The 13,931-nt window shown below is 40.2% G+C and overlaps 1 protein-coding gene and 1 long non-coding RNA gene across 2 annotated transcripts; one reads left to right on the top strand and one right to left on the bottom strand.

The window, feature by feature from the left end:
- Positions 1 to 1,010: 1,010 nt before the first annotated feature.
- Positions 1,011 to 2,190, bottom strand: LOC120434222. The gene is made up of 2 exons (XM_039601890.1): positions 1,899 to 2,190; positions 1,011 to 1,661 (listed from the first exon to the last, which is right to left on the bottom strand). Exons 1-2 carry the CDS (start codon positions 2,188 to 2,190, stop codon positions 1,234 to 1,236), a joined length of 720 nt encoding a protein of 239 aa, XP_039457824.1. The 3' UTR covers positions 1,011 to 1,233.
- Positions 2,191 to 2,831: 641 nt separating this feature from the next.
- On the top strand, positions 2,832 to 7,053 carry LOC120437433. Its single transcript, XR_005611125.1, has 2 exons — positions 2,832 to 3,311; positions 6,618 to 7,053. It is a non-coding gene; the product is annotated as an uncharacterized LOC120437433 (long non-coding RNA).
- The last annotated feature ends 6,878 nt before the right edge of the window (positions 7,054 to 13,931 follow it).

Genomic DNA, 13,931 nt, shown 5'->3' with positions numbered 1-13,931 from the left:
CTGTTCAGGGTGTACCCACCTCTCACCCTGTGGTAGCTGGGATAGGCTCCAGCCCCCCGTGTCCATGACAGGGATAATTGGAAGAGGATGGAATGAAAACTTAGGAGACCCTTTGAAATATAAATATCACATATCCTGTGTCCCAAACTGTGACTGGATCACTGAAAGCTGATTGAAGTCAGTTTTCACAGACAGCTGGTCCAGTCAGGGCACCATGAATAATCAGGCTGGCAGTGAATCAGCTCTACAGAAGCTCTTACATTAAAGTCTGTGTTGAGGACACATGCTGGTCATGTTTACAACAATCTTAAGTGGTCAGATTTAGAGGCTGAAAGTGAATTTCTTGTCGTTTCAGTTCTCAGCAGCTCAGAGAAAAGATGTGACTGAAACCAAAACCTGTCAAGAGCCTCTGAAAGGATCTTCATCAGGAAACGAGGAGGAAGCTTCAGTCTGTTCAGGCAGTCTGCTACTGACTAAGAAATTGATTTTTTAAAGGCATTGACTTAAATACAACTTTCATTGTACATCTCTTAACTTTTCTGCTCCTCTACATGTACAGAACATGTTAACTGCTTCATGTTAACTTTAAATCTCTGAAATAAGCAGGAATGTTTGAGTGTGACTCACACTGACCCACCATTTTGACATTTGCAATTTAAAACAGTCTGATGGAGTTACAGCAGCAGGGTCTGTTAATTATTGTCACATGACCTCCAGCTTGAATTTATTCTTATTTGCTTCTTGGACTCTAATTGGATGTTACTCAGCACCAAATGCAGAACTTCAAATGGGATCATGAATCACTGTGTGTTACTGACATAAATTGGTTCACCGGGGGCCTATTTTACTGACCAGGATGCAGCATGCTGTCTGTTGCTGTGTGCATTTCAGTTTTATTAACACTGAAACCAGAAGGAGGTGGTCATGGCAAACATAGTATTTCTTGAGACAGTGAAGTTGTTGATTTGTATTTATTTTTTCCCTAATTGTAAGAATACACGAAACAAGTATTTAAGGTTAATTGTTGGTGGTTTTATTAGAGAAACATGAGACAGCTCTGAGACATTTCAAACATCCTTCATCAGGAGGTTGGTATTAACAGTGTGTCGTTTGTTCTCTTAGTGCTGTGAATCATAAAAAAAACCATCACCGCCAAAAACAGGAAAAGAAAGAAATGAGTGAAGAACAGAACAGAATCCATTTCCTCTTCAGACTGCTGTCAGACATTATCTACTACACACTGATGTCCCTCTCTGGAAGCAGTCCTGCTGTTTGCTGAGGCCGAGGATGACGAAGTAGTTCATCCTCAACTGTCAAAGTGACATCGGGGATCCTTGTGGAGTGTTGGTGACAGCTGTCTGTTTTTAGGTCATTTCTGTCTCTTTGTTTGTCAGTGGGAGCTTCAGAAGTCAGCTGTAGAAAGCTCTCAGAAATTTCAGGCTGGAGTTCCGTGGGAGGATTATGTGAATCCTGACTCTGTTGTTGTTTATGTTTTCTGTAGATCAAAAAACCAACAACAGCAGCAACAAGAAGCACAGCAGAAACTGACAGGCCAACAATCAGTCCAACAGATCCATCCTCCTTCCCTCCAGCCTCCTTCCCTTCTTCCTTCTTCCCTCCAGCCTCCTTCCCTCCATCCTCTGAGTCTCCTCCTGGCTGACCTGCAGGTGAGAAACAGGTGTGAGGTGTCAGCTGTCAGGTAGGTGATGAGTGAAGAACAGAACAGAATCCATTTCCTCTTCAAACTGCTGTCAGACATTATCTACTGCACTCTGATCACATCACTCAGACCAGCTGCTTTCTACAAAGTCTCATCAACAACATCTTTAGAAACAAACATCAACAACCAGGAAGCAGCTTCACCCTGATCACACACACACTCAACTCTACTCACTCACCTGGAGGATCAACAACACTCAGGTAGATGATGCTGATGGACTTCCATGGGCTTGTTTCTCCCACGAAGACACGGCACTCGTATGTTCCAGTGTCATCAATCGTCACATCCTTCAGAATCAAAGACACGTCTCCATCCTTCATCTGTCTGTCTTGCAGATCCACCCGGTTCTTAAAAGATGGATGCTGGTTGCGTGGCTCAAAGTGCCCGTCCCGGTATAAAAGCACATATTTTTCTCCCAGGTCAGCTCTGCTCCACTCAACAGCTATGAGGTTGTTGTTTGAATTCGACATGTCAGAGTGACGCTCTTCTGTCCTGCCTTAGCTGTGATGACGACAACGCTGAAGCGAATGAGAGTCAAGAGGAGGAGGAGCCTCATTGTTCCTTTCAAACAGATGAAGTAGAGTGATGATAATGTCTGCAGAGCTCAGAGCTTTAATAAAAAAACCTCTATCGCATTCGTCTGCGGGCCCATGCTCCAACGTAGTCGTCTGCGGGCCCATGCTCCAACGTAGTCGTCTGCGGGCCCATGCTCCAACGTGCTGATCGACTCACCGTCGCCGCGGCGGATCATCTCGCGGTGGTGGAAACGGCCCTCGCCCCGGCGGGCAACTTGGTCGCCGTGGCGAACACTGCGTTCGCCGTGGCTGATCAACTCGCTGTGGGGGATTAACACCGCGGTCACCGTAGTCGTCTGCGTGCCCATACTCTAACTTGCTGATCGACTCGCCGTGCCTGTGCTGAATGAACCCCCTCCCTCGCCGTGGCAGATCACCTCGCTGTGGCGGACACCGCCGCGGTCGCGATGGCGACACCGCCGCGGTCGCCGTGGCGGATCATCTCACGGTGGTGGACGCCGCCCTCGCCGTGGCGGACACTGCATTCGCCGTGGCTGATCAACTCGCTGTGGGGATTAACCCGCGGTCACCTTAGTCGTCTGCGTGCCCATACTCTTAACTTGCTGATCGACTCGCCGTGCCTGTGCTGGATCAACCCCCTCCCTCGCCGTGGCAGATCAACTCGCTGTGGCTGACAACGCCGCGGTCGCGATGGCGACACCGCCGCGGTCGCGATGGCGACACCGCCGCGGTGGCCGTCGCAGATCATCTCACGGTGGTGGACGCCGCCCTCGCCGTGGCGGACAACGTCTTCGCCGTGGCGAGCACCGCGTTCACCGTGGCAGATCAACTCGCTGTTGCCGACACCGAGGTTGCGATGGCGGAGACCGCGGCGGATCATCTCGCGGTAGTGGACACCGCCCTCGCCGTGGTGATTTAACGCCGTCACTCGCCGTGGCGGATCATCTCGCCGTGGTAGATTAACATCGACTCCGAGGTGGACTCTTTCACGGACAGACTGCGGAAAACTTTTGGTTCAGTCTCAGCTGCTCTTTTCATATATTCTCCTTATTTTTGTAAGTCGCTTAAATACACTTATTTAACTTTTTTTTTTTCATTTTTCTTACTTTTCTTGTTTTTTTTCTTTTACTTTTTTTCTTAAACCGTTCATTTTGAAACTGATTTTCATTTTAGTTTCCTTTTGAAAGATATCACACGGTTTTCACGCTGAGTTTGCTCGTCTTGCCATTAATTATAATTATTTTAGGAATGATTTTCAACATTGTTTTAGACACACTTGGCTGTTTGTGGGCTCATACCACGAACATAAACAGGGTTTGTAGTTTTTTTCTTCTCGTTTCACTCATTTTGTAGTTCTTTTTTTCCCCTTTTTCGTCCACAGATTTCTTCCCTTTATTTTTGTTTCCCTAAAAACGGTTCAAATGGTTTTCACACTGAGTGTGCTCGTTTGTCACACTTATACATTTATTTAGGAATGATTTTAAACATTATTTTCTTCTCGTTTTACTCATTTTGCAGTTTTTTAAGCTTTTGTCCAAAGGTTTCTTCCTTTGATTCTGTTTACCTTCCTCATTCATTTACGCTTCGTGTTTATGGACAGTTTTGTTTTTTAAGTTTAAAGAATGACAAACTTCACAGTTTAGGCGTCTGTACTTTATTGTATAAAGTGTCATACATACTACTACTACAACAAAAAAACAACAACAATAATGATGATGATTACAGCTGCGATACAATTATCCTGTGATTGCTTCACAGAAAGTGTTAATAACTTATCTTACTACAAATACAGCAGTTTACAGTTTGTAGGAAGTGCCCGATAGCTCAAGTTGAAGAAAATAAAGTCCAAGAAGAGGAATGAAGTTTTCGTCATTTTTTTGTCAGTTTTAGTGTAATTAAAATCACATTGAGCTGTATGTGGGCTCACATCTGCTTCTGGATACAGATCTTCCTGTATTTGTGTTTTCTAGACATTAATTTCATTTTCTATGTTGTGTGTTTGTGATACAATTTCCCCTTTTTGTGGCTAAATATATCAGTAGAATAAATCCAAAGAAAATGACACTTTCTGAGGTGGAATAACTGTATATTGTGATTTAATGTTCATTTTCTGATATTGTACAAATGGCAGTGATAGTAATATAGCCCAGTTATTCTCTGTGACATTTTTAATTTTAAAACACAAAAGCTGTTTTTGACTAACTAAAATAAATACTCTTTTGTCATCGATACAATGTTTAGTTTATCTTCAGCTGAAATTCCCATTCAAAGTGCAGAGGAGCATTATTTTGGAGCCTATCCCAGTTGTCAGGCCAGGGCAGAGCTAACATATACAGACAATCATCCGCACTCATATTCACTCAAACCTTTTTATTCCGTCGATATAATAGTTTTAATTAGTGTGAATGCTTGTAAAAGCATTCACAGTATTGTTCTTCTGTTTCTTTATTATTAGTGTGAATGCTTGTAAAAGCATTCACAGTATTGTTGTTGTAATCTTTCTTATTAGTGTGAATGCTTGTAAAAGCATTCACAGTATTGTTCTTCTAATCTTTATTCTATTTTATCTATTCCGCACGCGTTTTTTGTACTCTATCTCCTTCAAAACCGTTCAACTTAGAAAAACCATTCAAACACCGTTAGATTCCTCTTCTTTTGGACAAGACTGCTTCTACTTTTCTCATTTATAACATTTATATTTTTAAAATTATTCAACTTTTTTCAACAAAAATTTCCTATGTATTTCAATGGGGAGACCCTTCAAATCCTCATTCAACTTACTCATTTTCAAACTGTATCTACTTCAACATACGTTGACATAGAGCCACCATTCAAACTTTAAAACGAAGACAAGACATTCAACTATTCAACTTGTATTTATCTTTTCAATATCTGTTATACTTTTCTTCAGCTCCAGTTTAAGTTTCATGATGTTTTTCAGCCGTTTCAGAGTTTATAATGGTGTGTATGGGACGGAATGTTGGGGCTAGAGTGAGACAGCTGAACTGCTAGAGTGAGAGGAGCGAAAAAATTAATCTTAAAATCTTTTTTAAAACTGCTGCTGTGTCCGCAGCGTTTGGTCTACAGGTTTGATTTTACCCTCAAAACGTAGCCATCGCTGTCCTCTTTCATCCAATGTGTTTACTATTGTACTAGGTGTTATGGTTCTTTCATAAATGTCACCAAAGCACAGCCTCCTCCTCCAACTCCTCCATAGACTCTAATGTTAAAATGGCTCAGAAGGTTCGTTTGAAAATCAGAAGAGCATGGTGTTTTTACACTGTCACCACGTCCATATAATAAACTCCACAGGCATGAAAACTGAGAATTAGGTAGACTGGACATTGCTGCCGCTCACGGTGAAGGAATTTCGTCAATAGGACCTGTACTTTTCATTTGGGAGCGATTTGTTTCGGCCTGACTTTTCTGTTCATTTTAAGCAGCAAAAGTGAGGTGCATGTCTGTGTGCGTGTGTATGGAGCCCCTGGCTCAGTCACTATAGCAACCAGGCTCACACCTGCCTGCCTAACGAGCTCTCTCTCACTCTGCCAAGATTCATCTTGAACACTTCTCTTTCAACAGCTGCTGTGTCCACAGTATTTGCCCTACAGCCATCATTTTACCCTCAAAATGAAGCCATCGTTCTTCTCTTTCCAACAGCGTGTCTTTCAAAGCTCAGAGATGTAAACCTTTAAAACTGTGTGGATCCAAGTGGAGTGATCATATTTTAGTCATTCAGTGATTCCAAGAATATGAACTTTTAATATTCATTCAGATGTTTTCTGACTCTAAATAGTCTTTTCTCATTACTTAGGTTTTTCTAATTTACATTTAAAACATTTTCAGCTCTTTTCCAACTTCTTCTGTGTGGATTTCAGCTTTTAGCAGTTCAGCACTTTTGTTTTCAGGTGAAAATTTCTGTATTTTTCATCTCATTCAACATTTTTAACTTAAAATTCAGCAATTAATTCTTTTCAGTGCATATATTCAGATTCAAGCATTCACACTGCAGTTTCTTCAGAAAATGCACTTTCTAGTTTATTCTTTTCTTTGGTTGTTTTTGTTGAAGTTCAGTTGTAAAAGTATTAATATATATACATATATATATATAAAGATTTAGCTGTAACAACCATGAGCTACACCTTATCAGTTGACATCTCATGTGGCATTTTACTTATGTTTTCCTCTTTAACAACTGTCATTTATCTTCTAGAAAACAAAGTGAATTATGATAAATGACATGACTAATTATTCAGACAGAATGAAACCTGCACCTCAGCTCCTGAAAAATTCCAGTTTTGAATTTGAAATGTGGAAGCAAAGTTTCTGCTCTCATGTTTGCTCTGTTTTGTGTCTTGCAGAAACAGATCAGAAGTTTCTGGCACCACTTCAGGTCCTTTCTTGGAGACGAGCATAAGATGGTCATAACAATAATGTTCTTTGCTTCAGGATTCTGTGTGTTGATTTCACCCACCGCCTATTTATTAATAAGTCATTTTAATAATATTGTTGAAAACAGCTCCAACTTTAAGAAAGAGGTAAGTCTAGTTTTATAGAAGAGAGAGATTCTCTCTGTCAGGTGAATATCTACAAATATACAAACACATTAAATCTGAGTCTGTAGATGACAGTCAGCAATGCAGCCCCATTTAAAAACATTAAGAACAAATTAAAGTGTGAATCAGCGACTGCTGCTGTGTGAACTTTTAATGTGACTCTTTCCTTACTTGTGTAAAATATCTGAATGATCAGTCATTACTGCTTTTCTTGAAACCTCAACACAGAAAAAGAATAAAAGCCACATGATGTGAAATCCATCACTTTCTTGCTCTACGTCTCTTTTGTTGTCTTTCTTTAGTACAGGGTTCATGATTGCCTTATTTTCTGTAATGTGAGAACAGGGTGTGTATTACTGGGAAAGGTGATGAAAAGTTTTTAACCAATGAAAAACTGACACGCAAACACACTTATTTGTAAGACTAATGGTTTATGGATGCATCAGTTTCCATGAAGCACCTGAACAGGAACTTACATTCACCTGTTTGAAAGTGGAATAAGGTCCAAGAAAAGGGCACTTTTTAAAAATAGAATAAGAAGTCTACAATGTTTCAAGGAATTCATTTAAGTAGCGCCGTGATTTTGATGTAATCGGTGTACTGTTTTCTAATATTGTCACTAATAAAAACTAAATACAATTTAAGATGTTTTCAAATTGCTGCCAGCTTTTGAATCTATACTGAGCCTTTCAGTGTGTTCTCCTTGTGCCTCCGTGCACTGTCTCTGACACCAAAGTTTCCTCCCAAAGTCCAAAGACAGACATGTTTGTTCCTGAGTCGGGGTCAGGGATTTGTTGAAACACCTGAAGCACCTTCTGGTACTTTCTGAGGAAAGGGCTCACCCAGTTGAACTGCATTCCATAAACAAGTTTTTACAGGGCCTGTGCACCAGAGTGTTTGTGTGCGTCTCTTAAAATGTTCCATCAGTACTCGAGTTATTCTCACAACTGCTCCTGTCAGTCAACTCTCTGGGTTTATGAAATAGTAAAAGAGCAGAACAAATGTTAGACTGAAACCATTCAGAGCTAAAGAGCCTGTTTTATTCAGGAATCTGGAGTCAAGATGAACTCAGTAATCATCAAGTTCCAATCTCCTCTATCATGTTTTTAAGTCTTTCACAGTAAGAAGCTGATAAAAAAAATAAAATCATGAGAGGGGTTTCATTAAGAAACAAGCAAAGAGAGTGCTCTGCTGTACTTTGCTCTTTAACAAGGTGACGGTGGATTTTGTTTATCATTATCTTAGACACTCCCCTCAGATGATTTTTTAATTTACATCCAAAGTATTTCATTCACAGATCCCATAAAAGTCATTTTGATTCGACACAAGATTTTTAATTTACTGTGACACAAATTTATGATCTGATGTTAAAGTGAGTTCAGCATGTTTGAGGCAGAAGATTTTCACTTGCAGCTACATCTTAATGCCAAATATATTGAAAGGTATTGTGTACTGAGAACCAACGAGTACTTTTACTTCAGGTTCTTTGAGCGTATTTTCAGGCTACTGCTTTAGTAAATGATCCAAATATTACTATTTCTGTATTACACTTATAAATACGTGACCTGGACTTTTTTGGGGTGTGATCCAGGCGATGAAGAACCTCAAGTGTAACTCAGTTACACTGAGTGTTACAACCCCATTGTAACACAAAGTTAGCTCAGCTCCCTGACTGGTCACAAAACAGCAGAAAATGTGGACAAAGAAAAGGCAGAGAGCCCTTACCAAGCTTCCACTTATAAATATTTTTCCTGTTTAATTTTTATTGGTAATATAATTAAATTTTCCCTTTTAATGACGACGACGTACACATCCTGGACAGGGAGGAATGCTGATTTGAGCACAGAGAAAAAAAGCTTGCACTTCTTGATATGATATATTTAAATGTCAATGTGGTTGTCTGTCTCTGTGTGTTAGCCCTGTGATAGAGTGGAGACCTGTTCAGGGTGTACCCACCTCTCACCCTGTGGTAGCTGGGATAGGCTCCAGCCCCCCGTGTCCATGACAGGGATAATTGGAAGAGGATGGAATGAAAACTTAGGAGACCCTTTGAAATATAAATATCACATATCCTGTGTCCCAAACTGTGACTGGATCACTGAAAGCTGATTGAAGTCAGTTTTCACAGACAGCTGGTCCAGTCAGGGCACCATGAATAATCAGGCTGGCAGTGAATCAGCTCTACAGAAGCTCTTACATTAAAGTCTGTGTTGAGGACACATGCTGGTCATGTTTACAACAATCTTAAGTGGTCAGATTTAGAGGCTGAAAGTGAATTTCTTGTAGTTTCAGTTCTCAGCAGCTCAGAGAAAAGATGTGACTGAAACCAAAACCTGTCAAGAGCCTCTGAAAGGATCTTCATCAGGAAACGAGGAGGAAGCTTCAGTCTGTTCAGGCAGTCTGCTACTGACTAAGAAATTGATTTTTTAAAGGCATTGACTTAAATACAACTTTCATTTTATATCTCTTAACTTTTCTGCTCCTCTACATGTAAAAAAAGAACAGTTTCAGGATTCAGGAGAGTTACGGAAGACTTCAACTGTAGCCCTTTGAGTGTAAACATGGTGTTGAAACAACACTGCCACCATAAGGTCAAACTGAAACCTAGCTGCAGTAGTAGCTCATTAAAAAAGAAACTCTGCACAGTTTGTAAGTTTAAAAAGATGCAAAAAAGTAAAGCTTGTGTTGACAACTGAACATTTTAATGTTATTGAAAAAAAAACTAGGGGAAAAACAGCAGGTGATAAACTGGACTCGCTTAGACTGACAAAATTCCAAAATATAAAGAGATGAGTATTTTATATTTTACACTTACTGGCATGTTGTACATGTCTGACCCCCTTTCCCATGATAACTACTCTAATCCATCATAGCACTGATTCAACAAGGTGATGGAAACATTCTCCAGAATATTTTGTCAGTACTGACATGACAGGATCCCACAGCTGCTGCAGATTTGTGGGCTGCACATTCATGATATGATACCACATTTCAAAGGTGATCTAATGGACTGAAATCTGGAGACTGTGGAGGAAATTTGAGTAATTCATTGTCATGTTCAAGACACAATGTCACAATGAATGTCACATCAAATATCATCATCATCAGAGACTCATCAGACCAGGAAGTGTGTTTCCACTCTTGTGTTGTCCAATTTTAGTGAGCCTGTGTCACTTGTAGTCTCATTTCCTGTCCTTCGCTGACAGGAGTGAAATCTGGTGTGGTCCTCTGGTTATTTGAGTCCCTGTTGCATTCTCACCATTCTCCTCTGTCCTCTGACATTAACAAGGCTTTTTAACGCTTACTGGATATTTTCTCCTTTACAAACCATTCTCTGTAAACTCTAGTGAGTGGGAAAATCCCAGTAGATCAGCAGTCTCACGTGACAACATTCAAAGTCACTTTCATAACAACAACAACTCAAAACTCACCTTTTAAAAATTGCTTTTGGTTAATTTTTCCCTATTTTATATTGTCTGTTTTACCTTTTATGACTTATGTGCAGCGCTTTGTCATTCTGTCTACAAGGGTGCTATACAAATAAAATTTTATTTATTTATTTATTTAATCTTTTTTCTCCACTCTGATGCTCGTTTGTTTGATGTTCAGTAGTTCATCTTTACCATATCTGTATGTTTAAACGTACAGAGTAATTCAATTCAATTCAATTCAATTTTATTTATATAGCGCCAAATCACAACAAAAGTCGCCTCAAGGCGCTTTATATTGTACAGTAGATAGCACAATAATAAATACAGAGAAAAACCCAACAATCATATGACCCCTATGAGCAAGCACTTTGGCGACAGTGGGAAGGAAAAACTCCCTTTAACAGGAAGAAACCTCCAGCAGAACCAGGCTCAGGGAGGGGCGGCCATCTGCTGCGACCGGTTGGGGTGAAAGAAGGAAAACAGGATGAAAGACATGCTGTGGAAGAGAGACAGAGATTAATAACAGATATGATTCGATGCAGAGAGGTCTATTAGCACATAGTGAGTGAGAAAGGTGACTGGAAGGAAAAACTCAATGCATCATGGGAATCCCCGGCAGCCTCACGTCTATTGCAGCATAACTAAGGGAGGATTCAGGGTCACCTGGTCCAGCCCTAACTATATGCTTTAGCAAAAGGAAAGTTTTAAGCCTAATCTTGAAAGTAGAGATAGTGTCTGTCTCCGAATCCAAACTGGAAGTTGGTTCCACAGAAGAGGGGCCTGAAAACTGAAGGCTCTGCCTCCCATTCTACTTTTAAATACTCTAGGAACAACAAGTAGGCCTGCAGTGCAAGAGCGAAGTGCTCTAATAGGGTGATATGGTACTACAAGGTCATTAAGATAAGATGGGGCCTGATTATTTAAGACCTTGTATGTGAGGAGCAGGATTTTGAAATCAATTCTGGATTTAACAGGAAGCCAATGAAGGGAAGCCAAAACAGGAGAAATATGCTCTCTTTCTAGTCCCTGTCAGTACTCTTGCTGCAGCATTTTGGATTAGCTGAAGGCTTCTCAGCGAGTTTTTAGGACTTCCTGATAATAGTGAATTACAGTAGTCCAGCCTGGAAGTAATAAATGCATGAACTAGTTTTTCAGCATCACTCTGAGACAGGATATTTCTAATTTTAGAGATGTTGCATAAATGGAAGAAAGCAGTCTTACATATTTGTTTAATATGTGCATTGAAGGACATGTCCTGGTCAAAAATGACCAAGGTTTCTCACAGTGTTACTGGAGGCCAAGGTAATGCCATCCAGAGTAAGAATCTGCTTAGATACCATATTTCTAAGATTTTCAGGGCCGAGTACAATAACCTCAGTTTTATCTGAATTAAGAAGCAGAAAGTTAGCGGCCATCCAGGTCTTTATGTCTTTAAGACATTCCTGCAGTTTAACTAATTGGTGTGTGTTACCTGGCTTCATGGATAGATAGAGCTGCGTGTCATCTGCATAGCAGTGAAAATTTATGCTATGTCTTCTAATGATGTTGCCTAGGGAAGCATGTATAATGTAAATAGAATTGGTCCTAGCACTGAACCCTGTGGAACACCATAATTGACCTTAGTGTCTGAAGAGGACTCTCCATTTACATGTACAAATTGGAGTCTATTAGATAGATATGATACAAACCACTGCAGTGCAGTACCTGTAATACCTACAGCATGTTCTAATCGCTCTAATAGGATATTATGGTCAACAGTATCGAACGCAGCACTGAGGTCTAGCAGGACAAGCACAGAGATGAGTCCACTGTCAGAGGCCATAAGAAGATCATTTGTAACCTTCACTAAAGCTGTTTCTGTGCTGTGATGAGCTCTGAAACCTGACTGAAACTCTTCAAATAAACCATTCCTCTGCAGATGATCTGTTAGCTGTTTGACAACTACTCTTTCAAGGATTTTTGATATGAAAGGAAGGTTGGAGATTGGCCTATAATTAGCTAAGACAGCTGGGTCTAGAGATGGCTTTTTAAGTAAAGGTTTAACTACAGCCAGCTTGAAGGCCTGTGGTACATAGCCGATTATTAGAGATAGGTTGATCATATTTAAGATTGAAGAATTAATAATAATGATTGGTTGACTAAATATTTGCATGGTAGAAATAGCGTGTCTAACTAATAAAGTGGCCAGTTAGTGTAGTTAGACAGTAGAAAGCAGATGGAGATGTGAAAATGAAGATATTACACATATTAAATATCTTTTGAAAAATCAGATGCAAGAATTGTAGCTTGTCTGTCTGAATTAGTACGAGTACAATGAGACTCATAAAGGAGGTTGAGATTACATAATTGTTGTTGGAGCTGAAAAAGAAGATAAGCAACTGTTAGAAAATGCATCAGAGCAACATCTATTTATGTTGGAGCGCCCTCTAGTTGATGATGGCTTGATATAACGCTGGCTTTAAATCAAAGTAATAATTATTGGTGACTGTCAAACATTCGCGGAGCGGGGGGTGGCTTACTGGGTTGTTTTTTCAGAAGCCCTTGGTCTTTTGGAGTGTCATTTTTTTTCATAGTTAGATGCCTGACTGATAACTGTATAAAAGAAAAACTACACACAATATCCAAAGCACACAGCGCACACTGTAGGAATTTACAACTGTGCATAAATTCTCCCTAATTTTGGTATGATCCGAGCTCAGGCACTAGGCGACTGAGCAAAGCACTTACGCATGCGAGCGAGACGAGAGAAGCTACTGTCTGCGAGTTTCCTGTAGGATAAGTGCAGCCAGGCAGACAGAGGAGAGCTTAAGTTTGACCAGGTACTAAAGCAAATCATTCGCACTATACAAATAATGTAAATATGACGTGTATCGCAAAAGACCGATATCTGTAACCAGGGACGGGACTAAAAAACAGCCCTGGACTTTGACTGGGCCCAGCCCAAAGTAATCGGCGTGCGGAAACTTGGCAACAATAATGCTTGGCATGAGTGTTACAAGACTTTAATTGTGGCTTATGCTATCAAACCATCAAAATTATAGCAACAGTGCTGATGTTGACTAGATGTTGTATTAAAAGTATATTTTTCTAGATTAACTTGAATACTCACATAGAAATGGAGGTCTCAACATACTGCAGTCCCTCTGGCTGAACCAATACAAAACAGTTATCTGAAACACACAACACATAGTACTGTATGAGTTATGATAAATCACAAAGTGAAGAGGTTTTAGTATGCAGGTTAACTTGAATACTCACCTTAATCAATGTTGGGGGATAAGTATTTTCTTCAACAGGTCGCTTCTTTCTGCAACTCTATCTATGACCAAGTCATTGTCAAGGGACATGAGGATGTCTTTCTCTGTAGTCATAAGCATGAATGCTTCCAGGTGTTCTTGCGACTGTGTGCTTCTTATTCTACTTTTTATGTGTCTGAGAACAGAGAAACGTCTCTCACATGCTACCTGTGTCACAGGCAGTGTAAGGAGGTACAGTGGCTTGCAAAAGTATTCGGCCCCCTTGAACTTTTCCACATTTTGTCACATTACAGCCACAAACATGAATCAATTTTATTGGAATTCCACGTGAAAGACCAATACAAAGTGGTGTACACGTGAGAAGTGGAACGAAAATCATACATGATTCCAAACATTTTTTACAAATAAATAACTGCAAAGTGGGGTGTGCA

Source organism: Oreochromis aureus, linkage group 3 (assembly GCF_013358895.1).
Source record: "Oreochromis aureus strain Israel breed Guangdong linkage group 3, ZZ_aureus, whole genome shotgun sequence".
NCBI classification, from domain to species: domain Eukaryota; kingdom Metazoa; phylum Chordata; class Actinopteri; order Cichliformes; family Cichlidae; genus Oreochromis; species Oreochromis aureus.
This window is presented reverse-complemented; position numbering and strand designations above follow the sequence as displayed.

What these genes read in the sequence shown, in the direction of transcription:
- LOC120434222 (XM_039601890.1), bottom strand. Translation starts at nt 2,190, where the DNA reads ATGTCGAATTCAAACAACAACCTCATAGCTGTTGAGTGGAGCAGAGCT. An exon ending in GAGTGTTGTTGATCCTCCAG is followed by an intron (nt 1,662 to 1,898) that starts GTGAGTGAGTAG and finishes TCTCACCTGCAG; the next exon opens with GTCAGCCAGGAGGAGACTCA.